Consider the following 27,090-nt stretch of genomic DNA (forward strand, 5'->3'; position numbering starts at 1 on the left):
ATAGGGGCCTACCAGGTTGGATCTCATGCCCTGGGGGAGGTCAGGGTAGACAAAAAGTGAGGTGAGAGGTGAAGGGACAGAAGATAATAGTAAAGATAGTCCTTTGTTGTACCAGAGGTGTACACCGGGTTTACTAAAGCTTTAACTTTAAATAGTTTGCTTGACCAAGTTGGTTCAAGCAAACTATTTACTTTGCCAACAGTTGTAGAGGCTGTGTGGACTTTAAAAGCTGTATGTTGCCTCAGCTATGTACAGTACTGTGTTCAGGCAGTGGGACGAGAACCTCCCATCCCCCTTCCAAACAAAATCGAGTTGAGTGATGCTCAGCTTTGTATTTTATAAATAAATACAAAGCTTCCTCTCTGTGGCTAAGGTGGAGAGGTGGGCTGATGATGCCACAAACTCTGCTTCTGCCATCTGTTGGTGATGTAAATATTTTATTTGGACCAGCTTGGCCCAAGCAAACAAAGGTAAAAAGTGGTTTTAAAAAGTAGAAACTTTTTTTTAACCTAAAATAATAAACATTATACTTACTTACTCTGTGCAATGGTATTGCAAAGAGCAGGTAATAGGAGATAATGCAGGTAATGTATCAAGGTAAAACATGTTTTGCCTTTAAAATCACTTCAAATCAAAACCTGGAGTTGAGCTTTAACATAAACCTTTACCTAAATATTATAAAGCTATTAAAAGCTACTCTCAAGGTGAGGTAAAAAAGCAATGTAACAGTCTTGTTTAGATTCATTAAGGTTGAATTCACACATAAGGATTGATTTACTAAAGGCAAATAGACTATGGACTTTGCAAATGCAGTTACACTCTTCAAAGTGCAGTTGCTCCAGAACTCAGTAAAAGGCGAAGCTTCACTTTGCAAAGAACACACAATCGCATGCAGGAAAAATTGAAAAGAAAAGACTAAAAACATTTATACTTACCTAGGTGGATACAGTATCAATCCAATGCTGCACCTGTTTCTCGCTGGCTCTACACTGAGAACTGAGTGACCAAAGAGCTGATTGCTCAGTTCTGAGCATTCTACGAGCAGAGAGCCGGGGACAGTTAGTCAGCTCTCTGCTCTGCACTTCCGGCACTCACAGCTGGCTCAGCCTCTCAGTGTTCTCCCGAGAGCCCAAACCAGCCCCTCCTACAGCTCAGTGCGAGCTGTAGGTGGGGCTGGTTTGGGCTCTCGGGAGAACACTGAGAGCCTGAGCCAGGTGTTGGTCCAGGCTTCTGGGCGGGTCCCAAGCATATTGTCAGGATCTTTTCAGAGCCTGGAATGGCCCAGTGATCTCAGCTGACAGTGTTTTCAGCCTGCTGTTGGCGGAAAACGGATCACAGGAGTGCAGAATGAACCACACTCCTGTGATCCATAGAAGCTTTGTCTATATTTCTTTAAAAAAAACAGCATTTTTGCTTGCACAAGTGGATGATAAAAGTCAGCATAGATTCCTCTTATTTACTAAACTCTGGAGCAACTGCACTTGCAAAGTTCACAGTCTATTTGCCTTTAGTATATCAATCTGACACTGTGGTGACTGGCATTTTACTGCACTTGCTGCATTTTATCGCAGTTCACTGTACAGAATCGCATGTCACTATACAGCAGGGCAGTGCAACAAAAAGGATACAGTGAACCACGCACCACACTGCTCCCTACCAGTCGGAATGGACAGCTGGCGGAGAGGAAACCTTTCCAGCAGCTGTCTGTCCTGAGTGAATTAACCCTAAGTGTAATCGGTGGGCTGAAAACACTTTGCAAACTAAACAAACTAAATTTGTTTACAGGACCGCTTTAAGTGTTTAACTTCATGGATGCTGAAATATAAACTAAAGACCACCCTGCTATTTACTTGGATGAGAATGAAAGAAGTCTACCCATAGACACACCTACCTAATAACATTAGAATTACCTATAAAGAAAACTTTAAAAATATTTAATAACGTGTAGAGGTTTTTTCTAACAATTCTAATAAATAGCGTTATTATCTCATCTCGGTTTCAAAACATCTCTATTGTGTTTCATATATTCATCGGTGATCAGTTTTGAAATAAGAAAGTGCTCAATTTAAAAGCTAATACCTGATTGACCACTGTAGGCAGCTGTTAGAATATTATTCCAAATTCATAATTCGGCACTTATAGGTATTATAATATATTTATGGCAAGCTTGCAAAACATATTTGGTTTTATGATTAATCATAATAAATAGTATTTTATTTTTAATACTCTTGTGCTTTTTTTAATGGTTTCCAGAACAGTGCTTAATAACTATACCTTTTTGTAAAGATCTGTTAATTTGAAGTAAAACAGACGACAAGAGAGGCATCCAAACCGCAGATAAGGGCTAAGTCCTGTAGTGCTTGCAAGAAGGGAGTTGGCATTCATGCGAGGCCTTTCAAAATTTGCCACCCAAGCCTTTAATGCAAGAAAAAAATACATATATAAATATGCCAAAAAACTTCAACATGTACAATTAAGATTCATTTTATCAGAAACGACATCACTACTGGTGAAAATAAAGTGCTCTTTGACAGACCGATTAACCTATTAGGTAGGGCATCTCAGGTAAAAGCTGTATGGTCAGACAAGGTGAAGTTTACCAAAACACTATCTGGCCATGGAATGGTTTGTATTTAAAGTTGAGTACAGTTCACAGGCAGTGGGCAGGTGGGCAGTGGGAAGGTGCTCAAAAGCTTTCCAGTGTTCAATCACCTGAAAATACAAACTTATAACCCAGGGTCTATGAATACTTTGCCTGTGTCCTGTACTGTACAATTAGGATACATATGCTAAAGAAATACACAGTTCTTTTGGGTCTGTAGGCCAGTTGCATTAGCAAAATTACCAATGACTCTTAAGGGAGACAATGAGCTTCAGGGCTAGTTCACATCACATGCAGTCCAGTGTGTTTTTTTTCTGCATCAAAAATGCATGAAAAGCAGGTTATATGGTTTCCAATGGCATAGTTCACAACAGTGCTTGCAGTAAGTGTGTTCCAGAAAAAAAGAAAATAGAACATGCTGCATTTTTTTAAGAAATACACTGAAACGCACATGTCCTTATTTAAGGTCATGTTTTGCACTGCAGCAAAAACACATCAAAAATATGCATGCAGAAAAGCATCTGGAACGCATCCGGAATGCGTTCTTATGTTGTGAACTGGCCCTCAGTCTCCTATAAAAAAAAATTAAAAAAAATCAGTTCTTAGCCCCTTTCACTGCTATTCAGCCCACACATTTTTGTAACTTTTCACACCAAAAGCAATGATGCGGTGTTAGTTATTTTAGTGCACCCCAATGCATAGACATAGCAAAATGCATGCAGTACATTTTTTCAGTGCAGCGGGTTGCGACACAAACCACTGCATCATAATACCACAGCGGTGGGTAAAATGATTTTGTCACTAAAGCTCTGTGGAAAGGTAGTAAACTGTGCAATGCACCCACGCACAGCGCGTCTCTGGTGTGAATGGGCCTTAAAGGAGGGGTAAAGAACAGGTTGGCCAGGGTGGGGGGAAATTATCACTGGTGTATTTTTGGGTTTCAGATATGTGGCTGTTCTTTTTCTAAATCTTTAAGGCTGGGTTCACACTAACTGCAGCCACGGCTCGCAGCAGGGGGTTCGGCGCGTCCCTGTTCTCCATTTCAAGCCTCATTTTTGCCTGAATTCGGACCTGAAACAAAGCCAAAGACACTCAGGACCATTTTCCAGTGTGGATGGCGGCCGCCCCGGAGGTGTGTGAACCGGCTCCATTGAGAGCCAGTCACACTCTCCCGTTGTGCGAATTAGATGCGAGGAAACTCACATCCAATTCGCATAAGTGTGAACCCAGTCTAAAGGAGAGCTGTTTTTATGGGTCGCAAGTCAGACAGACATTCTACCTACCTTTCTCTCCAGGTGCCTTTCTAACCGCGTCAGTGCTTCGGTCTCTCCTCCAGGCCACACAGCGGACGGCAATCCTTCTACATCAAACCCTAATGAACGATCATAAACATAACTTTAGATTCTTTTTCTCTCCCATTTGTAATCTACACAACATAAAACATGAAAATGTGGTGCATTCCTTTTGCCAAGCATAAGAAACAGTCCATAAACTGAATTAGATTCTTGATAATGGTCAATACGTTAACTCCTTGGAGCTAGCAGTCCAGGTAAATCCCATTTCCGGCAAAGGGACACGCACCGACAAAATCTGACTCCTGGCACGAAAGGATCAGAATTTAGAGCAAGTTGGCTTTTAATTGGTCTGTCTGTATAATTTATATTTAGTAGATATTTTTGTTTAAGAAATGTAATAATATAAAAAAAAAAAAAAAAAAAAAAACAAACACCCATAAAACTAGGACAGACAAAACACATGCTAAAACACCAAATATAACGCTATTCAGGACTTTTGACACATTGTATCCCTTCCACCCAACACTGGGAATATACAAACTTCTTTGCTTAAAGGGGTTGACCACCTTCAGATGACTAACTTATTCCTCTGAAAAGTGTTGCACAAGTGCACAGCTTTATCTTTTAGGATTCGTTTCGTGTTTTGCTGCCACACTCTTATGTCATCAGAAGAGCTGCTTCTCTCCATTCCCAATGGTCATGATATAGCTCCACGTAATTGGATATGGCCGTCTCTAAAGGGCCAAAGCTGTACCATCTCCACAAAGGACAAAAGAAGCAGCTGTGCCTGATGACAAACACATGGTTGGAAAGCACAGAAAGAGACCGGAAAGACAACGTCATGCATTCAAGAGCAGTTGCTGCAGGGTCGATATAAGCCAATAAGTTGAAGCTGACTGCAGATATGAAACCCTTGTAATTGTAGTCAATGCAAAAGAGGAAAAATATATATATTCTGTTCTAAAGCAGAATGCTTGAAATTTATAGTTCTAGACTAGGACACCGATCTGCCCCAATCTTCAGTACACACCATCAGTCCTGAATAGGGTTAAAGTGTATATCGACCCAATATTGTTTCCAGTTTTGGATAGAGTGGGGTAGGATGAAAACTCCTGTTGCGTTTTTACTGCTATCTGGGCTCCATTAGTAATATTTCCCCTTCCAGTCCTGCTGACAATGGTTTTCCCAGAAAGATCTGAAACAGGGACATAGAAGGAAATACAAATCTGATAGGGGATGTAGCTTTCCCCTACTCATTTGTGTTTCTGCTTCTGAAGCATTCCCCTCACTTCCTGTGTGGTAAAATGTTGTCACCGAGCCAGGAAATGAGGATAAACCTAACAGAGCCCCAAACAACAATACAAATCTGACAGGTGGGTTAGCCCTTCCCCACTTCATCAAAAACAAAAGGAAAAAAAACATTTTGGATGGACATACACTTTAAGAGGAGATTGTATCTCCCTCTTAGATAATTTAGAAATCCAGGATTTATATTTTGGTAGGAAACATTAACACAAGTTAAATAACAAATGCTATTGAAGTCTTAACTGCTCTATGGGCTTAACCCATAGGTCCACGCTGCTGCACAATATTCACTGTGCCCTGTAGACATACAGGCTAGGCCCAGCCACACTGTGGCTCTCTTTACAAACATGAACGACCCCACCTGTGCCGCCTTGTCACTGGGTTTTTCGCACACGGAGAGCTTCCTTGCCACGAATCCGGCCAGAGCTGGAGCAGTTGGCATCACCCGAACGCTGAAGTCAGCGGGAAAGTGATGCCACCACCCTTTTGTGTCCGTTTGTGATGTCTTGCAGCTGGAAAGTTACCCCACTAGTTGTCAGCCTAATGGCACCATGGCACCCTGTCTAATTGAGATCCTGGCAAAAAAAGCTTGGTGAGAATAGAAAAAATAAAACGCTCAATGCTTTTAGTGTGCAGGGACTGAGTTTTTGTTGTTGGTTTCCTGGAGAACTTACAAAGAGCCATTATTTCTGTTATGTGCAAAACGGTGGAAAAAAATAAATAAAAGGTTTTTATGAATTTCACAAATGATTAACGTTCCAGACATTGTGCTGTTGCTCAGTTGGGGGATGAAACCAAAAGGAACTGAAATTTTCTCTGCACATTTATTAAGTGTAAAAGTCCAAGATGGAGCTGAGGATATGCCTCCATAGGTCAGTATATTAGCACAGTTTTTTTTATTCTTTTGCAACTTTTAAATCACTCCAAACAAATTGTATAAAGTTCAGTTAAAAAATAAGCTACTTTGATATTAAACAAAATGCTTTTATTATCTGCAATATGGGAGTGAGATTTTTTCGGACATGCATCCCATTGCTGGTAAATGTGGCACCAAAGAGTTAAAGTTTTTTTCTAAAACAAAAATCAGAATTAGACATTTGCAAGACTTCCCTAAATGTCATAATAAGTATATTTCATATTCACATAGGGCCTATTATTTTGCATACAGCTATTGATAATATAGTGTCCCATGTTTACGTATTAAAAAAAATAATAAAAAATGGTACCCATAGCATATATTCTAGGGAGTACAGCAGCAATAGGGGGTGCAAAAAAGCTGGGGAATTTGCAGAGATTAAAAAAAAAAAAATGTAAAAAGCCATAGATAAGCAGTCATGGTATTATGTGCTCTGTGATTGCATTACCTTAGTTAAATTTTACTCTGCAAATACAAACCCAACAAGTTTTACACTTGTGGACTTAAATTTTAAAATGTGCCACCAAACATGGCTATAAAAAATAAAAATAAAAAAATAGACTCCTATGATGCTTGCACTTAGGGATGTGAAAGCCAGGGGACGCTAGGGAGCTGGATCTAATTTACAATTACTAAGTGTGCACATCTATGTGAACCTTTAATTTTACTGTATTAAATCAAGATGTGAGATGAGGAAAAAAAAGGTCTTTCAAAGTAAAAATAAATGAAACATAAATGTACATGAATAAACACATCAGTCCTTAATCAGCAGTTGAGAAAATAGCCCGTGGTTCATAAGGAATGTGGATGCAAGCTCAGGAATGCAGAAAACCATTATTTTTAGTTTGGAATGGTCCTTTCGTTCCATAAAGTGAACAAAGTCCTGTGACCCTGTGTTTTCCACCACCAACAGATCAGAAACCAACTACCACCACATAAGGGGGTAAGAGAAGTTGAAGATAGGAGTGGCTTATTTAGAAACCTGCACTTTCACATTGTAGACCCTTGCTCAAATACGATTGGTGTTAGTAACTTGATACCAGCAATATGGCAATAAGCAAGCAGCCATAAAGATACAAAATGCTTAAAATGGAATAGAGCACCTCACACAATTATTTTTTTCTAGTTTTAAATGGCGCAAGGAAGGGATAGAATCCGTAAGGCTTTTATTGTCCATTATGGCAAATCCAAAATCTTAGAGTTGTCGTCAGAACAGGAAAAAAAAGGGGGACATATGTTCTGGTGACAACAAAGATGGGATTTCCCCTCACTTTGGATAGATTTCCTGTCCTTTCCTGAAGGGACACCAGAACGGGTGGTGGAATGGATATCCAAAAGGGACACAAACTGAATTAAAAAAAAAAAACTAATAGAATTTTGTGCTAGTTTAGCTTACATTGGGTGAAAAGAATGCTATGTCAAGACTTAAAACAGATTTACTAAGCAAAGCTTGGTCCGATATGATCAAGTAGGTTAGCCAGAAATTACCCGCCAGTAACCCCTCTTAGGAGAGACACTGCCCACCAGAACACCAAATTAACTGGGGCTCTTGTGATTCTGCCATTCGGCCTGAATCAGAATAATCCAAAAGGTAAAGCTGCACACTGATGATGAATGTCCTCACAAGCACAACATCCATCCGACAAGCTTTAGCCCCAGAAACACTCCTAAAACACGTTTCACCAGATGGGCTTCATCATAGGATTCAAATCAAAGTTTTGCCTGTGAAGACATCTGTGTGCAGATTCTCTTTTGGATTACACTGAGCTATGTGTGGAGGAGTGAGGTGATGGACTGCAACCAGCAACCGCTTTCAGAATATGAGGGGAGGTTGATTTTTCTTTGACTCTACAAACTGAATCAGAAATGATTGAAAACCGATGGTCACTATGGTCTGTGGCGGAATAAAGTCCAATTGCTGGGTTGGCAAAGTAACATGAATAGCCAGCTTCAACAAAAGCAAAAAAGGCAAACAGATTTTAGATGAAAAAAGCCATTCTACAAAACCCTCAACAGGGTGTATTTGTATTTTAGAGAGATGATGGGTTGGAGAGATGCCACAAGCCAAGGAAGAAATGCACTTGCTTCCCAGCTGCAGAGAGAAAAAGCAAAACCATGCCAAAAGGCCTCTTCAGTTTTGCAGAGATTAGCCTTCAACAGAAGCTACTGAATTTGCAGGTTTCAAAATGATCAGGCTACAAAAGGTAGCTTCAGCTTCTTACACCAAACAGGGGGTCCCCCATGAGTGCTGCTTTTTGAAAGGTTATACAGCACCAGCATTATCTGAATGGGTAGGCTGTAGCACCACATTTATCCAGCAGAGGCAGTGCAGGAAGACTTGCTACTACTAATCCTAGGTGCAGCCCCTTGAAAAGAAAAAGTCCAGCAGGGGTTCAGTTTGTATGTGGTCTACAAACAAAACTCTTTCTAAGTCAAAAAGAAGAGCATATCAAATAATGGTAAACTGCACTCATAAAACTAGAACTTGTCCAAATCAAGAAGCATTAAAGTAGATACTGTCAGATCACATTAAAGTGAAGTTATGAGGATATTATGTTTTTTCTCATAAAATGTTTTTTTTGTTACACATTCCAAAAAATGGACTGCATTACAGGTTAACACACAAAACTAACTAATAGTCAATAAATAACTACAGACCCCATATTCCCCTATGATATGGATATTTTAGTCAACAATGCTGAATATTTAACCCATATAGTCAAACATTTATTCAGGTTACCAATAAGTATACGATAATATACCTAATTCTTCCAGAGAAGGGACGCCGTACTTCTCGTCATGATCATCGGACACTGGTGTGGTGCACTTATCCATTACTTCGGTTGTAATGGTCTCAGTTGGCATCTCCAGTGGCTCCATTTTGCTAATAAGTGTTTGGAACCTCTTGTAAGTCAAAGGTGGTTGCCCACCATTCAACTCAATAATCCTATTAAAAGATAAATACTTCTATAGTAAGAAGATTCTTAATACAGCTTGGTGTGCAACAAGCATACATTGTAATCCAGACATACATCTGACATATATTTAGCAAATTTGCTAAATAAATACATTTAAAAAGACAGCCTGCTCAAACAAGTGCACTATGTGGCCATAAAACTGTGGACCCCTGACCATCACACCTACTATATAGACAAAAGTATGTGGACCACCCTCTAAATTATTGCATTTAGGTGATGCAAGTGAAAGGTACTGTTGATGCTACAGCATACAAAGGACTTTTAAACAATTGGGTGTTTCCAACCTTGAATTATTTAGTATGGGGAAGGCTCTTTTCTATTCCAGGATGACTATGTCCCTGTGCACAAAGTCAGCTCCATAAAGTCGGTTTAAGGAGTTTTGTATGGAGAACTACAGTGGCCTGCAGAGAATCCTGACCTCTACACTACTAAACAAGGTTGGGTTGAACTGGAATGCCAATTGTAAGCCAGGTTTTTGTGTTCAAAATCAATACCTGCCTCTAACAATGTTCTATTGACAGAAAGGACACAAATTCCCAAAGACACGCTCCAAAAAATTATGAAAAGTCCTTAGGATAGTGGAAGCTGTTACAGTTGCAAAGAGGAGAAATTAGGGGGATCCATATTAAAGAGGAAGTAAACCCTGATGAGTTTACTTCCTCTTTTTTTCCCTGCAAAGGTAAAGCATAATGGACTACTATGCATCGCATAGTAGCCCATTATGTGTCACCTACCTGACACAGGAGCCAGCGAAGTCGCCGCTGTCCCCTGTAGTCCGCCGCATCCATCTTGCTGGTGGCGTCTCGCAGCTCCGCCGCTGTCATTCGGCGAAGCCGCGATGACGTCACTCCCGCGCATGCACACGGGAGTCGACAAATGCGGCAGCTCCATTCTTGGAACTGCCGCGCTCAGTGCGCCTGCCCGCCGCTGTCTACGGCGCATGCGCCGTAGACAGCGGTGCCCGTTTTCGGGCAAATATCTCCTAAACCATATAGGTTTAGGAGATATTGCTTGGACCTACAGGTAAGCCTTAATCTAGGCTTACCTGTAGGTCAAAGTGGTTTGTAAGGGTTTACAACCACTTTAATGCCATGGTTTTAGAATAGAAAGTCCCACAAGCTCATACAGGTGTAATGGTCAGAAGTCCTGCAATCCTATTCAGAAGCTCAAGTACCATGTTCAAATCTCTCAGCCTCCGTTGATCCTCTGGTGTTGATGTGGAACATGCCTGAATCTAAAGGACTGTGTAGTGGGTATCTTTGAGGTGTATGCTATGAATGACAGCCTGGCCTGTTAGCTGGCAGCACCCATTGGGGAAATAACTTAAGATTAGCAAAGGCAGCTTTAGGCCTCTTCCACACAAAAGTAATTCAGTTACTGATGTTTACACACAAGATCTTGCTGACAGAGGCTGGCGGAAAAATCTTGAGTAAAAACGCAAGTTATGTTTCGAAAAGACCTTGTGTATACACGCGTGAACATGTGTATGTGTAAACACGTATACAATGCTTCACCCTCTTTTAGCTGCCAGTGCTTCATTTACTTCACTCAACCACACTTAATTTTTTTTGTACGAATCAAGGAGCCGATGAGACAGCCGCTCCACAGCTCAGCGCTCCAGTGAGCGTGGAGGAGCAGAGAGGAGAGCTGCTGACAGTCAGCAGCTCTCCTCTCGAGGAGGAGTGAGAACCGAGCCATCGGCGATGTTCGGCAGCTCGGTTCTCGGTGGAGAGACACTGGGGGACAGCTGCAGCATTGGTCTGATGCTGGATCCATCTAGATAAGTATGAATAGGGACAAAAAAGGTAATTCAAGTAGCATTTACTACATAAAAATGCTATCTGGGACTTTTTAGAATACTCACTTATCCAAATCATAGAGAGTGTGTGAAATTCGTACGATGACCTCCACGCCAGCTTCACTTGCCAATTTCTTGATTGCAGCATCTCGCTCTTTTCCAAATGGTTCAGAGTCATACTCAATAGACAGTTTGCTGATCTTCCATTCCTGGAAAAGGACAGAATATACATTGATGCATTTACATTGCTTGTTGTATATACACTGTTGTCTTATAAAAGACACAGATTCAATTAACTTGAGTAGATCTATTAATGTTTTAGCAAGGATGGAATGACAGCAGTGCATGGTACAGGAAGTAGGACAGAAGAAGGCAGTTGGTAAACAAAACAATAGGAATGATGATGGGAAACACATACTTTGAAGAGCCGAGGAAAGACATCAGCAGGTTGTCCACGGATCACAAACAAGCGGGAGTTTAATTTACGCAGATTAGCATCCAGGTCTTCTAGACATTGCAGCAGGAATCTAAATATAGCAAAATAGATAAACATGTTAGCAACATCATGGACAAAACATAACCAAATAAAACGCTTTTAGGCTGCATTCACACCTGAGCGATTTCAGCTCATAAAACGCTTGTAAAATTCCTTTAAAAAAACGCCCAACAAGCAAAATCCCATTTGTTTCAATGGAATCTATTCAAATCTGAGCGTTTTCTCACCAGAAGCAAAACGCCAGAAAAACGCCTAAGGCTCTGTTCAAACCTAGGAGTTTTTCTGCTGTAAGCCTCATCTCTAAAAACGCCCAACAAGACAAATGGCCCCTCACATCTGAGCGTTTTGTCATCTGAAGCCGCCTGAAACTCAAAAAAGTACAGGGGCTTCTTTTTTGGCAGATTACAGGTGTTTTCTGCTTTTTACATTGGTGACCTTTTGACCTGTACAAAATCGCAGCAAAACTTGCGTGACTTTCTGCCTGAAAACAAAACGCCTAGGTGTGAACAGAGCCTTAGGCTCGGTTCACACAGGGGGCGATGCGAGGCGACACGACTTGCCTCGCCGCGACCTCAGCGGTGACTTGCAAATGACTTCTGTATAGAAGTCAATGCAAGTCGCCCCGAGGTCGCCCAAAAGTAGTACAGGAACCTTTTTTCTGAGTCGGAGCGACTCGAGTCGCTCCTCTTAGAACGGTTCCAATGTACAGAACGGGGGCGACTTGTCAGGTCGCGGCACGGCAAGTCGTGTCGCCCCCTGTGTGAACCGGCCCTTAAGCTTAAAAAAGAACATGAGCTTCTTTGGGGCAGACTACAGGCGTTTTTCTGCTTTTTACATTGGTGACCTGTACAAAATAGGGGCAAAACGCGGTACAAACACATGACCTTGAAACTCTCAGGTGTGAATGTAGCTTTAAGGTAGAAAAATTGAAACTGCCACTAATGAAATCACTGCCGTAATGATTGTTTGCTATTAGTACTTAGATCAATCCTCCATTAGTGCTACCATATAACAAACTCCCAGCTGGAATTGGGCACCCCAGGAACCTCAAACTACAGGGTGTACCAGTATGCAAAATGTTCTCCCTTCTGTTACCAATTGCATGCCCCCCCCCCCCCCTCCCCCACAATGATGGGCCAATTGTAAGATGCAGAATCTAGAGCAGGGGTAGACAAGCTTAAGCCTGGTGCACACTAATTTTTTTCTTTTCATTTAACTCAGTGGGCTGAACGAAAACACTGACAGATTGCTGTACTAAATTCAGATGTGTTAGTACAGAAATCTCCCCTGCTGTGCTATTGTGTTCTGATATAGGGACCCCCTCCCCCTCTCCAGAACACACTGGTCAGGCTGTGTGTACCCAGCATTAGGCCCCATTCACACTGCGGCGTCATCGACGATAAAGAGACGATATTTTTAGCGGTGCTTTACCGCCATTTTTGTGGGGGTTTTCAGGTGCACTTGTAGTGCAAAGTGGATTTCGCCTTTCGTAAATAACCCCCTATATCTCTTCTGTTATTCTCAGAATGGATTCGATATTTTGCTCCCTAACCATATAGTTGGTTATTTATATTTACTACTGCGTAGAGATATTTAAGAATAAATTGCCTTTTTTTTAAACTTTACATATTAACTAAATTATACACCAGACTTTTTTTTTTTTTTTTTTAAAGGTTATTAACCAATTAATTGAAACAATAAATTGGTCAACTAATCGATTATGAAAATAGTCATTAGTTGCAGCCCTATATTCCATATCCTTAGTGTACCAAGACAACTTGCATCCTTTAAGCATGTTACACCCTATGCTTAAAAGGCTGGAAGGGTGTATGTACATTTTCAGATCATTTCAAATAATGTATTTAGGATTTCTACACAACATTTAATCAAGGACAGTCAAAAGCCTGGACAAGGTTGGAGACTACAGACAGAACAATCTGAAATGATCCAATAGAACAAACTGTCTGACCTATAAACCCACTTCCATTCACTGTGTGTCTGCGGGATCAAGATCTGCTCCCTGGTATGTACAGCTGATTAGCTAGACGACTGTACATTCTGTCTGATAGGTGGATTAGAACTGTATTTGGACAGGCTTCTGACCTGTAACCTTATCTGCGGGCTTTACAATAAAGCTATTTCAGTTACGAGCAGAACAAATGTTGAGCACGTGTAAATGAGTGTAAATGAGCTACTGTTATCTGCATGATCCCAAATGTCTCAGCATGTATCATGATTGGTCAGTTTACTGCCTAATGAAAGAAAAAAAAAAAAAACGGCAGGAGAGAAGTGGTTAAAAAAAAAAAAAAAAAAAAAACACAAAAAAGCATTTTGTTCCATGTGTAGCCCCTGCAGTTGATCAGAAGTGTACCTACTAATCGACATCTGTTCAACTGCCCTGTTGGAAAAAATGCAGTTTGATCAGCAGCTGTGCACTGATCTGTGTATTTTGAGGGGGGAGTCTCCCCGCCATCAGAATACAAAAGCACACCTCAGATGTGTGGATGGGTTAAATCGCCTCAGTGTTTTGCTTTGTTTTGTTTGTTTTTTTTCTTAAATCAGCCTGCTGGCTAAATGGAAAAAAAAAAAAAAAAAAAAAAAAAAAAAAAAAAAACAGTGTAGGGCCAGCTTTACTCCCCTAACAGTGGTAGCAATTCTACCCTGTTTTGGGGAAAACACCGTTTTCAGTGGGAATGCCAAAATGGACACCATCGCCCACAGTGGCAGCCACTTTCTGTTCTAGAATTGTGGAACTTTTAAAACCACATTGGTGTTGCATACCAGGCTTTTGAAAATAAGTATTCATCTGCTGATAATGAGAAAGAAACTCATCCCCATACCACACAAGAGAACAGACGTGATTGCGTCTGCCGCTACCGGTGGCTCTGGTAAGCGGCGGAGGGCACCGGAGCGCTGTGGGAGATGGGGTGCCTCTCCCACCACCGCCGATAAAAGTGATCTCGAGGAGAACCTGCCGCAGAAACCACTTTTATCTGAAAGTGGACCACCCACTGGAGAAAAGGATACCGGGGTTATGGCAGCTAGCTGCTGCCATAACAGCGATGTTCCTCTTCAAAGTAGCACCGTATAACAACGGTGGGCAGTCCATAAGTGGTTAAAAAATCAAAAAATAAAATAAACATGTTTTGAGGTTAAAAAAAAAAAAAAACTCACACCCCCCCAGGAGCCTGCACAGCATTGCACCCACAATAAGCGGATCAAAGGCAAAAAGTCAGGCTCCTACAGTGTCTTCCTACAGCTCTGTGCCCCTACCTCTGTACGGGCCTGTCAGCTTCTGAGCTGCAGAAAGACTGAATGGACTAAAAGGTCACTTATCAGTACCCTCGCAGTCCACTGAAACTACAAGTTCGTCCTCTGCAGTGGAAGATGGGATGTGTGGGAAGAGCCCCATGCAGTGGAGCCAGTTCTAAAAATTGTGACTGTGGGTGCAGGGAGAAGGACCCCCGTTCCCTGTCACAGTGGGGGATCAGAGGGTGCTGCATTGTAACTGGTTACAACCTAAATACAGGTTACTAAAGGTGAACTTAGCTTTTAAGCCAGTAAGAGCAACACCATCAGAGCAATTGAATGGTCTCTTACGGTAGAAATCTTGTGTTAGGCTATTTACCACCAGGGACATGAGTTCTAGTTACTTTACAGCATTCCTCTTCACATTCTGAAAATAAATGTTTCCGGTCTTTTAGGCTGCATTCACACCTGAGCATTTTTAGCTCATAAAACGCTTGTAAAATGCCTGAAAAACGTCCGAAAAGCAAAATCCCATTCATTTTAATAGCACCTGATCACATCTGAGCATTTTGTCACCTGAACAAAACGCCTGAAAAACTCCCTAAGCTCAAAAAAGAAAATGAGCTTCTTTGGGGCAGATTACAAGCATTTTTCCTGCCTTTTATATCGGCGACCTGAACAAAATCGCAACAAAAACGCTACAAAATCATGGTAAAAAAGGGAATAATATAAATAAATGTGATTTTGAAACACTCAGGTGTGAATGCAGCCTGAAAGAGAGCATACTTAACTAAGATTTTTCAAGCTACAGTACATGAATGACAAAAATAGTAGACAGTATTTACAGTGCATTTAACAACACTATGGGATTCAAAGCCACCTAATCGAGATTAATGCAGCAGTATTTGCTACTAAGACGGTCACCTGAGTGACACAATTAGACACTCCAGCCTCTTGTGGGGATAAGGCAATGTGTATTTGGAAACAGACAGTCTAGGACAAATCAGCACTAGATGGTGATTAAATATAGAGTGGATTGAGACAGATTTAGATGTACAGCTCTTTCCTGACCTAGAACAGGGTGCTGAATCCATTCCTAGACCGAGGAACCATAAATCGTCCTATAACTCCAGTGGGAATAAAGCAAGACTACTTCATTTAGCTTGCTTAAATTTAAAAGGGTCCATTCCCCTTTTACTAAAATTCACATCAGCATGCATCTCTGCAAAGGAATACCGGTAGTTTGTTTCCTCTCTCTCTCCTTACACGGATCCCTGAAATGGAACTAGTGGAATTATGGGCAATATTGAAAAGTACATGTGATGCGCTCTACCAACAAAGTTTACTTTTTGAATAAAATGGACTATGCAATCTAGTTGCCACAGTAGGTTAAAAAAACTGGGCAGCTTAGAAAAAAATGTTGTGCCAGGAAATTCAAAGCCTGTCCCCACAAAACCTAGTAACAATGGGGCTTGTGCCAGAAAATGTATTTAAAAAAGGACAGAACATGACAGCTAACAAGTTTCTCCACTAAAAAGGTTTACCCAACTATTTCAATGCAACAGCGGGAAACCTGAACACAAATGTCAATCTACACCCAAAAGAGGGCACATGAACACGTCCATGAGCAACCAATATGTCCCTCATGGTGGTGTTTAGGTGTTGTGGTGTTTGAAGAAGAGCTGCTTGCTTCTTGATAGCCAGCTAGCACACTGACCACCCTGGATGACGACCCAGCCAAAGTGACTGATTTATAACCAACTAACTAGGGTTCCCCAAAGCTGGCATGAAGCATAGGGGCATGCTAAAGGACAGTCCAACCAACATATGAGCAGCTCACTCAGTCTGCGACAAAAGTGATGAAGGCATGGTGGGGTGGTCATCAAAACTCTGGGCTGGATTTTGCATTAGATACACGGCCTCCTGTGTATCCAAAGGGGATGCAGAAGGAGCCACAATGTCTAACATTTTGTCCACACTCTAGCTGCAAATGTCCTATGGGATTCTGCACTGTTGTGGGGAGGGCAAAACCAAGACATTTTCCACAAAATGTACTTCAGACAGCCTCTGCTGCCTGTACCACTTGCTAGTTAGACATTAAAGAGCAGAAGACCCATAGCTCATAAGTTTAACCAATACCATATTAAAACTTATATGAGATTTTAGCGATTGGGTTTAGATCTACTTTAAATGAATCGGTTGCCAGGGGGAAAAAAAAAAAACCTACAAAAGCAGCTTTATAAAAGGATGAGCTTTCTTTTTTAACCTGTGGGTAGCATGTGCCTGGCACTCTCCAAAAGAGCACATCTCTCAACACACCAACCACCGGTTATCCTAGTACAGTGATGGCGAACCTTGGCACCCCCCCCCCCCCAGACATTTTAGAACTACATTTCCCACGATGCTCAAATACACTGCAGAGTGCATGAGCATCATGGGAAATGTAGTTCCAAAACATCTGGGGTGCCAAGGTTCGCCATCACTGTCCTAGTACAAGGGCTCATTCACATGGGCTTATAAATATATTGATATTTACTCTGGATTTTACTGACAGAAAGATCCTGTGTTTAAAAAAAAAAAAAAAAACAACTTAGCTCGAGTTTATATGCATTCAGTTGCATAAACATCCATAAAATTCTTCTTCAATTCCAGTAGTAGTTTTCAATCCCAGCATGCATGCATGCACAAGCATTTACATACGTACAAGCATAAATTGAGAAGAATCACTGATTCCAAAATCAGAATATTCTACTTTTATGCAGCTGAACGCAACGCAAGATTGCGCAGCTGTGTGCGTTGGTCCATAATATACAAAACTTCTGGTTCCGATCCACAATTTTACACTTTACAAATCACAATCAAGTTTGTTTTTTACATGCCGGTGTGCATGAGCCCTAAAGCTGGGGTTGCCAGCCTACGTTTTTCCCGCTGGTGACAGGGTCCCTTCGATGCTTATTTTCATAAATCAAGCTGCTTAAGAGATTCCAAAACTTAACACCAAAATAGGCACTTCACAGTCAAAGGTTTATTTTATGACCATACAAGGTAAAACGTTCTGAGATGTTTTTCAAATATTAGATAGAAATGTAATGACACAAATAGAATGCTTTGTCCCATTTGTCCTTTATAGTGCAGAAAAATAGCCTTAGCTTTTCCAATAATAGGCCAACAATTTAATGCAACAGGAAAAAGTGTGCTATTTTAAATCAATTTTAGTACAAAAATAACTTCTGCAAGTCCAGATTTAGAGAGGCCCAGGCTTCACCTAAATCCATGTGTCGCCTTTTATTGTGTATCTTTCCTTTTAAACTACCGTATTTCAACATGAGACAACAATCTGAGAAAATAGGTCATCTCTCATAGCACCCGCCAGGGGGAGTGAGCTGCTCCTGTATGCTGACCTACTTTGCAGTTTACATGAGAACTACGTGTAACCATTCGCAGCCATTTCCCTTTTTCATGCTTAAATCAAAATGGCCAAGGCAGTAAAGACAAAATGTTCTTAGAGTCTATGACCGTCATGAATACAATGAAGTGTACAAAGATTAGAATTTACAAACTAGAAGGACATGATCCCATAAAGAGTCAATTTTGTGCTTTGCCCCAAATATATGGAAAAACAGTCAGGCATTCTATAACCTTATTGCACATAAAGGGGCAGCACATACAAAATTCTAATTGGATTATACCAGGCCAGGGAGCAGAGCATTAAAGCAAAAATGAATCCCTGTACTACACTCCCTGAAAAGATCATAACAGTTCACCACTTGATGTGTAAACCCTACATTTATTCATATGTCGTCTGTTTTTTCTGCTTTTAGATATTTTTACCCCACTCCTGAACAGGCTGGCACCAACTTTAAATACTTCCCGAACCTTGCTTCTGCCCTTCACAGATGTCATAGCATCAATTTTTCCCATGCGCAAACTAGACCAGCTAGGAGGGAGGTTTCATGAAGCTCATGAGATCAAGCACCTATGGCAGTGATGGCGAACCTTGGCACCCCAGATGTTTTGGAACTACATTTCCTATGATGCTCAATTACATTGCAGAGTGCATGAGCATGAGCAGGACGAAGGCAGGCAGCTATGTGACACCACTGTGTTAGACATGCCCTAGGAGAGAAAGAGGTCACTCTGTGGACTCTGCTCTCTGGTGGATGTGAATGAATTGTTATAGGGCCGCTGGACAGAATTACAAAATTCTTACCAGTGGTTGTAAACTGTTAGCCCTTGTACACACGGTCGGATATTCCGACGGAAAATGTCCGATCGGACCGTGTTGTTGGATAATCCGACTGTGTGTGGGCTCCATCGGACTGTTTCCGTCGGAATATCCTGACCGACAATGTTTTAGAGCTGGGCTATAAAATTTTCTCACAACATGATCCGATTGGACTTTATCCGATTGTTTGTAGAGAATTCCGATCGGACAAAGTGCCACGCATGCTCAGATCAAATTCCTAGACCAAATCTATTGGCTACTAGCCTAAACGTCGCATCGCAACGAAATAACATCATCACGTTCTGAATGATCGGATTTTCCGACAACTTTGTCCGACCGTGTGTATGCAACATCAGTTATGGACAAAATCCGATGGATTTTGTTGACGGAATGTCCGGCCCTGAGTACAAGGGCTAACATATACCCAGTGAAGTGAAGGACTCCAGGTAACACACAGAGATGAAACCAGTCCTTCTGTTTAAGTTGTACCTGTTTATTATCAGTTTTCTCTTCATTTGTTCAAAGTGATAAATTTAACAAGCTTGTCTGAAAGTTCAGAAAAAGGGTGGCGGAGAGCTAAAGCTAAAGTTACTCTGCGGAGCTCAATGAGGAGAGCTCTGAGAGCTGGTTGGAAAGGACAACCCCCCCCCTTCACACAGCATACAGGAACAGAGCTGAGGCTGCCAATCCTTTCTCGCCATTTTTCTCTTGGTGTCAGGAAAACTTGTCAGAAGTGATGATAGCAGAGGAAGGAAGCAGCAGACAAAAGTGACACTTTTGGGGGTTATTTACGAAAAGCAAATGCACTTGGAAGTGCAGTCGCTGGAAATCTGAAGGGTAGATCTGAAATGAGTGGAAGCTCTGCTGATTTTATCATCCAATCATATGCAAGCTAAAATTCTGTTTTTTTATTTTCCTTGCATGTCCCCCTCGGATCTAGAGTGACTGCACATCCCAAGTTCACTTGTAGTGCAAAGTGGATTTGCCTTTCGTAAATTACACACTTAGTTGAGAAAAGTACACACTATAGAGGGACATGATTTGTTCATATTTCATGTCTGAGGTTTACAACCACTTTAACAGCGAAATGTTGTTTGCCTGGGAGTTCAACAACTTTATGGGCATATGCACATGGCCATATGAAAATTACAGCAAGCAGGATCTTGCTGGCAGAAGCTGGAAACAAGATTCTGTGTAGAAAGTGCTCTGTACCCTGTAGGCACGTGATGTTTGAGCAACTTTTACATGTGTACAGCATTAATAGCCTACGGGTTTCCAAGACACAATATGCTGCCGAGCAGCCTACGTTGTTGAGATGCAGGCAGCTCTTGTACTCCTAAGTACATTTGTGCTGTACACTGTATTCTCGCAAACATTACCACTGCGTACAGTGTAAAATCTGGTCCACACACCGGACCTCATACACAGATTTTTCTATCTTGTTTTCTACAGATCTAAATGCAGTGCAACTTTACCAATAGGGTTTCAAAACAATTTTAGAAATTAGTTAAAATTCGACTTCACAGAAATAAGGCAATATACAGCAATGGCACCACATAAGTTACAGGTCATACACTTCTTCATGCAGAAGAGGGCGCTATTTATTCACAAGGCACTTTGTCGGCTGCTGGCTCCTGGATTACACAGACTATACAGTTTCCTAACCCTTCGCTTGTGTGTTATAATGAGCTTTCCAGGATTAATGCAGTTTTTCCAGACCCAACACACATTCAGCAACTTCAAAAAAATGTTCATTTGGAGGGTGGCTGTGTGTACGATAATCATTTTAGGCTGGGCAGGGATCACTGCAATATACTTCAGAGGACTACTGTACAGGAAAGTCAGCAAAGCCTCCCCCCACAATCACAACCTTATCTGTTTTCAGTTTCAAAATAGACGCATCATTCGCAGATGTTTACATCTTAGTTTTAGGGTAGATTTAGATCTGCGCTCCCCTTTTCCTCTGAAACCCAATCCAAATTCAGATTGTGCTTCAGGGGCTACTTACAGATAGTGGGGAAACAATGCAATGCCTCCTTACTGACTGTTTAGCCCCATTTTTGCCAACAAATGCGTTGTAACTGCGTGCATTGCAGGGAATTTGCGGTGCTTCTTCATTTAATTGAAATGTGTAGCAATCAGCGGGCGGCAAAAAACATATTTTTGATGCCCTCCATCGCACGCCTAGACTTAGCCTTTCTGATCCTTTAAAGAAATAAAAAGTGTACAGAAGTAGAACACCAGCTCAACGTCATACTAAAGCAGAAAAACAAAAATGACTTTGCCGTGGGAGAATGACAGAGCAGAATGGTAAGTGGAAAGAGAAATATTAATTTGGTTTGTTTAAATGTGCTTTACATAAGAACTTCTGTACTCCTGTAGAATATTTACACCTAAGCAACCCACATTTGGCTAAGGACAAGAGGTGCAAGTACATTATTAAAAAATAACGTGTAAGAGGACTTGACCTACATTGGATGTGTGGGCAGTGCATCTCAAGTACTGGCTGCAGAAAAAACAGTTCTGCAATTTGTTGAATAAATTGCAGCAAAAAGACCTCCCATGCTTCTCCCAACAAGGCTGTCAATTGAGCAACGCCACCACATCGCATCTTCAGGGCTTTTTCTTTTCCTAATCTTTTATTTTTATTTAGCAGCCTCCCTCTGCTCCGAAGAAGTACTAAAGGAGCTTGTGCACCAAATTCTGGATATGAGCCGATCGTGTTTCGCACAGCGCATCTGTTACCCACGGGCTGAAATCAGCTGGTACAGTAGAAACCGCACATTGTTCGGCTCGTGTGTACAGCTGCCTTTCCCGACAGAAGCTGATCTCACAACCGGCTACTGAGCTGGCATGCTGGAAAACAGGCATCCAATCAGCCAATAGCACAGCAGGGGGAGATCACTGCACTAACATTGCTTGTATTAGTACAGCTGTCAGTTTGTTTGTTTTTCCACAGTTTCAACATTGGATTTCAATCATTTCTATCCTACTCATATTCATTTCAAGTATCTTGAAAGTGTTTTTTTTATTATTATTAAAATAACAAAGATACTTCTACAAACATGTCATACGTACCTGCTCTGTGCAATGGCTTTACACACAGCATTTTCGGAACCCCATCTTCTTGGGTCCCCTGCTCGCACTCTTGGCTGCTCCTCTTTATGTGCCCCAGTTGCAAGCTTGCAATATACGGGCACACCTGCATGCTTGATGCTAAACCGGGCAGTATCCATCTATTGACACACACAGCATGGCTCAGCCCTGCCTCCCGCTCTCACAGGATTTGATTGACAGCAATAGTGCAGGATTTTGACATAGATTCTGCTTTATTTTAGGATCCTATTAAGGACCAATTATAACCCTTTTTGTTTGCATTGGGGGTCTGTTGCCGATTTAGTCACTCTTGCTTTGGAGCCTTGATTTAAGTGAAGGGGGGGAAGCAATCACGGGTAGGCCCCTTTTAATGGTGACCCAAAGGGGCCATATTTTTACAAGTGACTTGTAGCACTATATGCATGGCCAACAGTGGGGCATTGTGTATCATTATCCTCTAAAGGGCGTTTTCTCAGAAGAGGGGACAAACACCACACTGACCATGATTATCTTCATTATGATTTGGACTCCATTTGTGTGGTTGGGCTTATCTTGGTTTTTATGAGAACAGGTTCATCGAAACGTTGACAATTTTTTTTTTTTGCTGCTTGTTCCACGGATGGTTTACATGCACCATGCATCTCATCTTTCTTCTTTGGCAGAACATACACCCCATTTCCCTGAAGCGGCCAATCAGGGGAAAACAAGTTGGAATTTTGCTTTACACATTGTATACTAATATATAGCCCTAGTTCATTTCTTACTGGCCATCACTTTGGTAGTGTGTGATATGACTCTACATATATTTATCTAGGAACATACATAATGGGGATAATGTTCTATAACACGGTTGCTGTCGTTTTATAAACTTTTTAAAAAGGGGCTGATATATTCCCCAAGTTTTCAGAAATGTATGGAATAAAGATGATTTATATAATCAAAAAAAAAAAAACAGTGCTCTTCTGTTCTTCTGGGAGACCATCCTTTTAAATCCTGTTTTGTGTTAGGCGTTTTTCCGCGAATAAATGGTTATTATTACGTTAAGTAGATAGTGGATAGAGATGGTTCTGGACTCAAAAAGTATATTTGCTTTTGCTGAATTCCAGGCAAAACACACTGTTTATATGGACGTCATTCATGTACGTAGAAACTGTTTTTCCATATACGACTCATATCTAGTGTAGCGTGATCATGTATAATAAACAGGACCCCTGTCTGTACTGAAAAACATACTGATATGCAGAATACAATTTGTACCGGGAATCTGTGACAAGGGAGCTCATAATGTAGGGACACATACATAACTGAATGCATTACGAAACACATCTTACACATACAAGATTAACAAACTTGCTTTGCTCTCTTCTTTTGCCTGAAATTGCTCTTAAAGTAATTGTAAAAGGTCCAATAAAAAAAAAAAAAAGAAAAGAAAAAAAAAAAAACATGTTATAGATATCTCTTCTGTACAAGGGTTTTGTACACACCAGACCCGACCGTCCACTTCTGGGGTGCCCACCAGCACTCCTGGCTCCGTTCCCTGGGGGGCACCCATGCGGGCTCACTCCCGAGGCCTTCTGCTGCATCCATTGACACAGACAGCGGGACTCTGCCCCGCCACCAGCTCCCACGTAATTGGATTTGATTGACAGCAGCATGAGCCAATGGCTATTAAGCTGCCCAATGAGGGGAGACAACAGCTGGCGCTGCTGGGCTCATGCACATCACTGGATCAGATCGGGCTCTGGTATGGGGTGGGGGGTAGCTGCAGCAAAGAAGGTTTTTCACCTTAACGCATAGAATGTATTAAGGTGAAAAACCTTAAGACTTTACAACCACTTTAAAAGTTACACACAGGCAGATTAATTTATCCAGGTAGGCTGGGTTCACACTTTTGGGAATTTGATGTGGATTTCTCTCCATCCAATTTGCATGTCAGGGAATTGTGACCAGTTTCCTATGAAGCCGGTTCACACATCTCCGTAGCGGCTCTGGTACAAATTGCATAGGGGTCCTGTGCATCTCCTGGTCCATTTCAGGTCTGAATTCAGCCAAAAAAAAAATTGGGCTGTAAACTGACCTTAAATAGTGAAGAGGGATGCACCGGACCCCTGCTGTGAGTCGCTGTGCTGCGGTGTGAACCCAGCCTTATGCTATTTCCGTTTCATAACAAAAAGTGCTGAACACACACACACACACACACACCTCTATTGCTCTCAGCCTCCTTCAAATTTCAGTTTTTTGATGCTGTGATCTGACTTCCTACTAGAGGGTGGCTACATTCGTTCTCACTTTATGTAGGAAGATAACCTCATTCTCTTGTTCACTCCTGAGATAGACTAGGGACTATGGGATGTGTAGTGTGCATTAAGCAGCATACACGACCACAACTAACGCGCACTGCTTGTTCCAAGCCAATGCAAGCGAAGGGGGGAGGGGAGATGTTCAGGATCTCATGGAGGACATTACAAAGGAGGCAGAAAAATTGATTACTGGGCCATTAAGTAGTGGATGTGTAGAGATTTTATCTGGAGAATAAAGATATTGTTAGTATCATCAGTGGCTCGCACATGCAATCTCTGGCACTGCACACACTGCCTAGAGCTCTCTGTTGGTACCTCTGTACAGCCAAACACTTCCTGAGCTGTAGGCAGTGTCAATAACTAGGAGTGTGTGGATCAGCATGCTCTCAGCTCATTAATACAAGTCTGCCGCTGTGGAAGATGGGACTTGCAGTTCATTCAGATTCCCATAAATGACACAGCTTTGGAGTGCTCTGCCTACACAGCCGCCCTATTTTCAAACTGACAGTGGGTGCAGAGAGAGGAACACCCATCCACTATCCTGGAGAGAGCAGCTAGGGTGGTGGGAGCATAGATGCACGTCACACCTTTGCTAAAGAATTCTCTTTTTTTTATGCTGCAGTTTATTTAAAATGTAAACAAGGACATTAAAGTGGTAGTATGGTCAATTTTTTAACTTTTACCTACAGGAAAGCCTATAATAAGGCTTACCTGTAGGTAAAAAAAAATATCTCCTAAACCTGTACGGTTTAGGAGATATTCCCCTCGGTATGCGCCGCTGACTGCAGCGGCGCATGCGCACAAGGGGGTTCTCTCCGTGAAAATCCGGCAGCGCTCGTGCGGCCGGACTGAAATCTCCCGCCCGCATGCGCGGGAGTGACGATATCGCGGCTCCGGCCACTCACAGCGCCGGAGCCGCGATACCCGGAAGAGACGCCGAGGGAGCATGTCGGCTCCCTCGGCGTGGATCGGGCCAGATGTCGGGGCCTCGTTCTAAGGTAAGTATTTCATAATGAGCTAGTATGCGGTGCATACTAGCTCATTATGCCTTTTGCTTTGCAGGTTTAAAAAAAAAAAAAAAAAATTGCGGGTTTACTACCGCTTTAATCAACTCCCCAGGAAAGGTCAAAACAATATTTAATTGAGTAAATAAGCTCATGTCTGTATATGTGACTGAGGATTTTGGCAGCTGGTTCTATACAATAGCACTAGGAGTTTCCCAGAAAACACACATTACCAGAGAAAGTAAAATAGGTTCATGGGTCATTTATCACAAAGTGCACTCTACTTTAAATAATAAAAACACATTTAATTGCTACATAGGTCATGTTCAGCCAGTTCTGTACACATAGGGGTTGATTTACTAAAACTGGAGAATAAGCAATGCAGCTGTGCATGGTAGCCAATCAGCAAATAACTTCAGCTTGTTTAATTAAGCTTTGACCAAACAAAAACAAAAAACAAAAACAAAAACACCATGGAGGCCGATTCTATGCAAAGCTACACCAGATTTTTCACTCTCCAGTTTTAGGCCCCTTTCACCAAGGGTGTTTTGCAGGCGCTATAGCATTAGAAATAGCGCCTGCAATCTGCCCTCAAACTGCTGCACCATTTTCTCCAGTGTGAAAGCTCAAGGGCTTTCACACCGGAGCGGTGCGCTGGCAGGACACCAGGAAAAGTCCTGCCAGCAGCTTCTTAGGAGCGGTGTGTTTACCACTCCTCCACCACTGCTCCCCATTGAAATCAATGGGGCAGCACTGCAATACCACCGGCAAAACGCTGCTGTCAGTGTGTATATGCAGATGATGTTGGCAAATGCAAATACAGGAGGTATCTCCTTAACCGTGAAGGTTTAGGAGATATTATAGGCTCACCTGTAGCACAAAGTGGTCAGTAATGGTTTACAACCACTTTAAAAAAGTGTGGGATATACTCAAAAAGAACTATAAAAGATTGGGAGGCAGGAAGTAACCAGATGCACTTTCAGTGGAGGCCTACCTACAAAGTACTGCTGTTCAAACCTCTGGGGAGGTGTATACATTTTGTCTAGTCTCTGCCGAGCTTCATATAGCATACTGTGTACAAGTGGGTGAACTGGAGGGGGGGGTGAAAAAAAAAAAAAAACCACATTCACAACTGAGCTTGAAGCCTGAAGCTACAAAACGCTAGAGGGGGTAAAAAAATCTATTATTCTCAATGGAGATGGTTCACATCTCCACTCCATGTCGCCTGAAGCCGAACGCCTGAAGCTCAACCAAGTTCCCGGACCCTTTTTTGTCATTCGAAATCGGGCAGATTTGGGCATTTTTCTTCTTTTAACATTGGTGACCTTTTACCCTGCACAAAATCACGGTAAAAAAAATGCAGCGGTAAAATCGTGCGATTTTCTGCTTGAAAACGCTACGCTCAGGTGTGAATGCAGCCTTAGTGAAGGGGAAAAAAAAATGTAATATTTTGCAGCCTACCAATCCTTAAACTCCCCTTTTAACTCTAAAAGCACTTGCCCAAGCCGGTCAGAGATCCAGATGTAAAAAGGATGCAGCTGCAAGGTTGTGTTTGCTTTTTATAGTTCGATGATGGAATCAGCCATTGGGAACCAGCAGCTTTACTACAGCAGTGCGATGCGATACACTACTACTACTACTACTACTACTACACCCAAAGGGGAAAAGGTAAAAACACATACTTGTATTATGTACACGGCCATAAAAATCTAACATGTCCATGAATCAGTGGTGAACAGTCATCAAGTCACACACAAAAGGACTAGAGCTTCCCTTTACAAGGGGTTCACCTTGTTTTAGAACTTTTTTTTTTTTTCCTCTTTCTT

At 41.8% G+C, this 27,090-nt stretch overlaps 1 protein-coding gene across 1 annotated transcript in view; it reads right to left on the reverse strand.

Annotated features, from left to right (window-relative positions):
- Positions 1-27,090, reverse strand: part of CRY1 (cryptochrome circadian regulator 1) — a 78,999-nt gene that overhangs the window by 33,492 nt on the left and 18,417 nt on the right. The window contains exons 2-6 of the mRNA XM_077468480.1: positions 11,313-11,421; positions 10,961-11,103; positions 8,881-9,065; positions 3,886-3,974; positions 2,275-2,415 (exon numbers count right to left, since the gene is read on the reverse strand). Coding sequence (XP_077324606.1) covers positions 2,275-2,415; positions 3,886-3,974; positions 8,881-9,065; positions 10,961-11,103; positions 11,313-11,421 — 667 coding nt within the window. The remainder of the gene's footprint in view (positions 1-2,274; positions 2,416-3,885; positions 3,975-8,880; positions 9,066-10,960; positions 11,104-11,312; positions 11,422-27,090) is intronic.

Source organism: Lithobates pipiens, unplaced genomic scaffold, assembly GCF_037356315.1.
Source record: "Lithobates pipiens isolate NorthernLeopardFrog02 unplaced genomic scaffold, aLitPip1_a1.2 Scaffold_8, whole genome shotgun sequence".
NCBI lineage: Eukaryota > Metazoa > Chordata > Amphibia > Anura > Ranidae > Lithobates > Lithobates pipiens.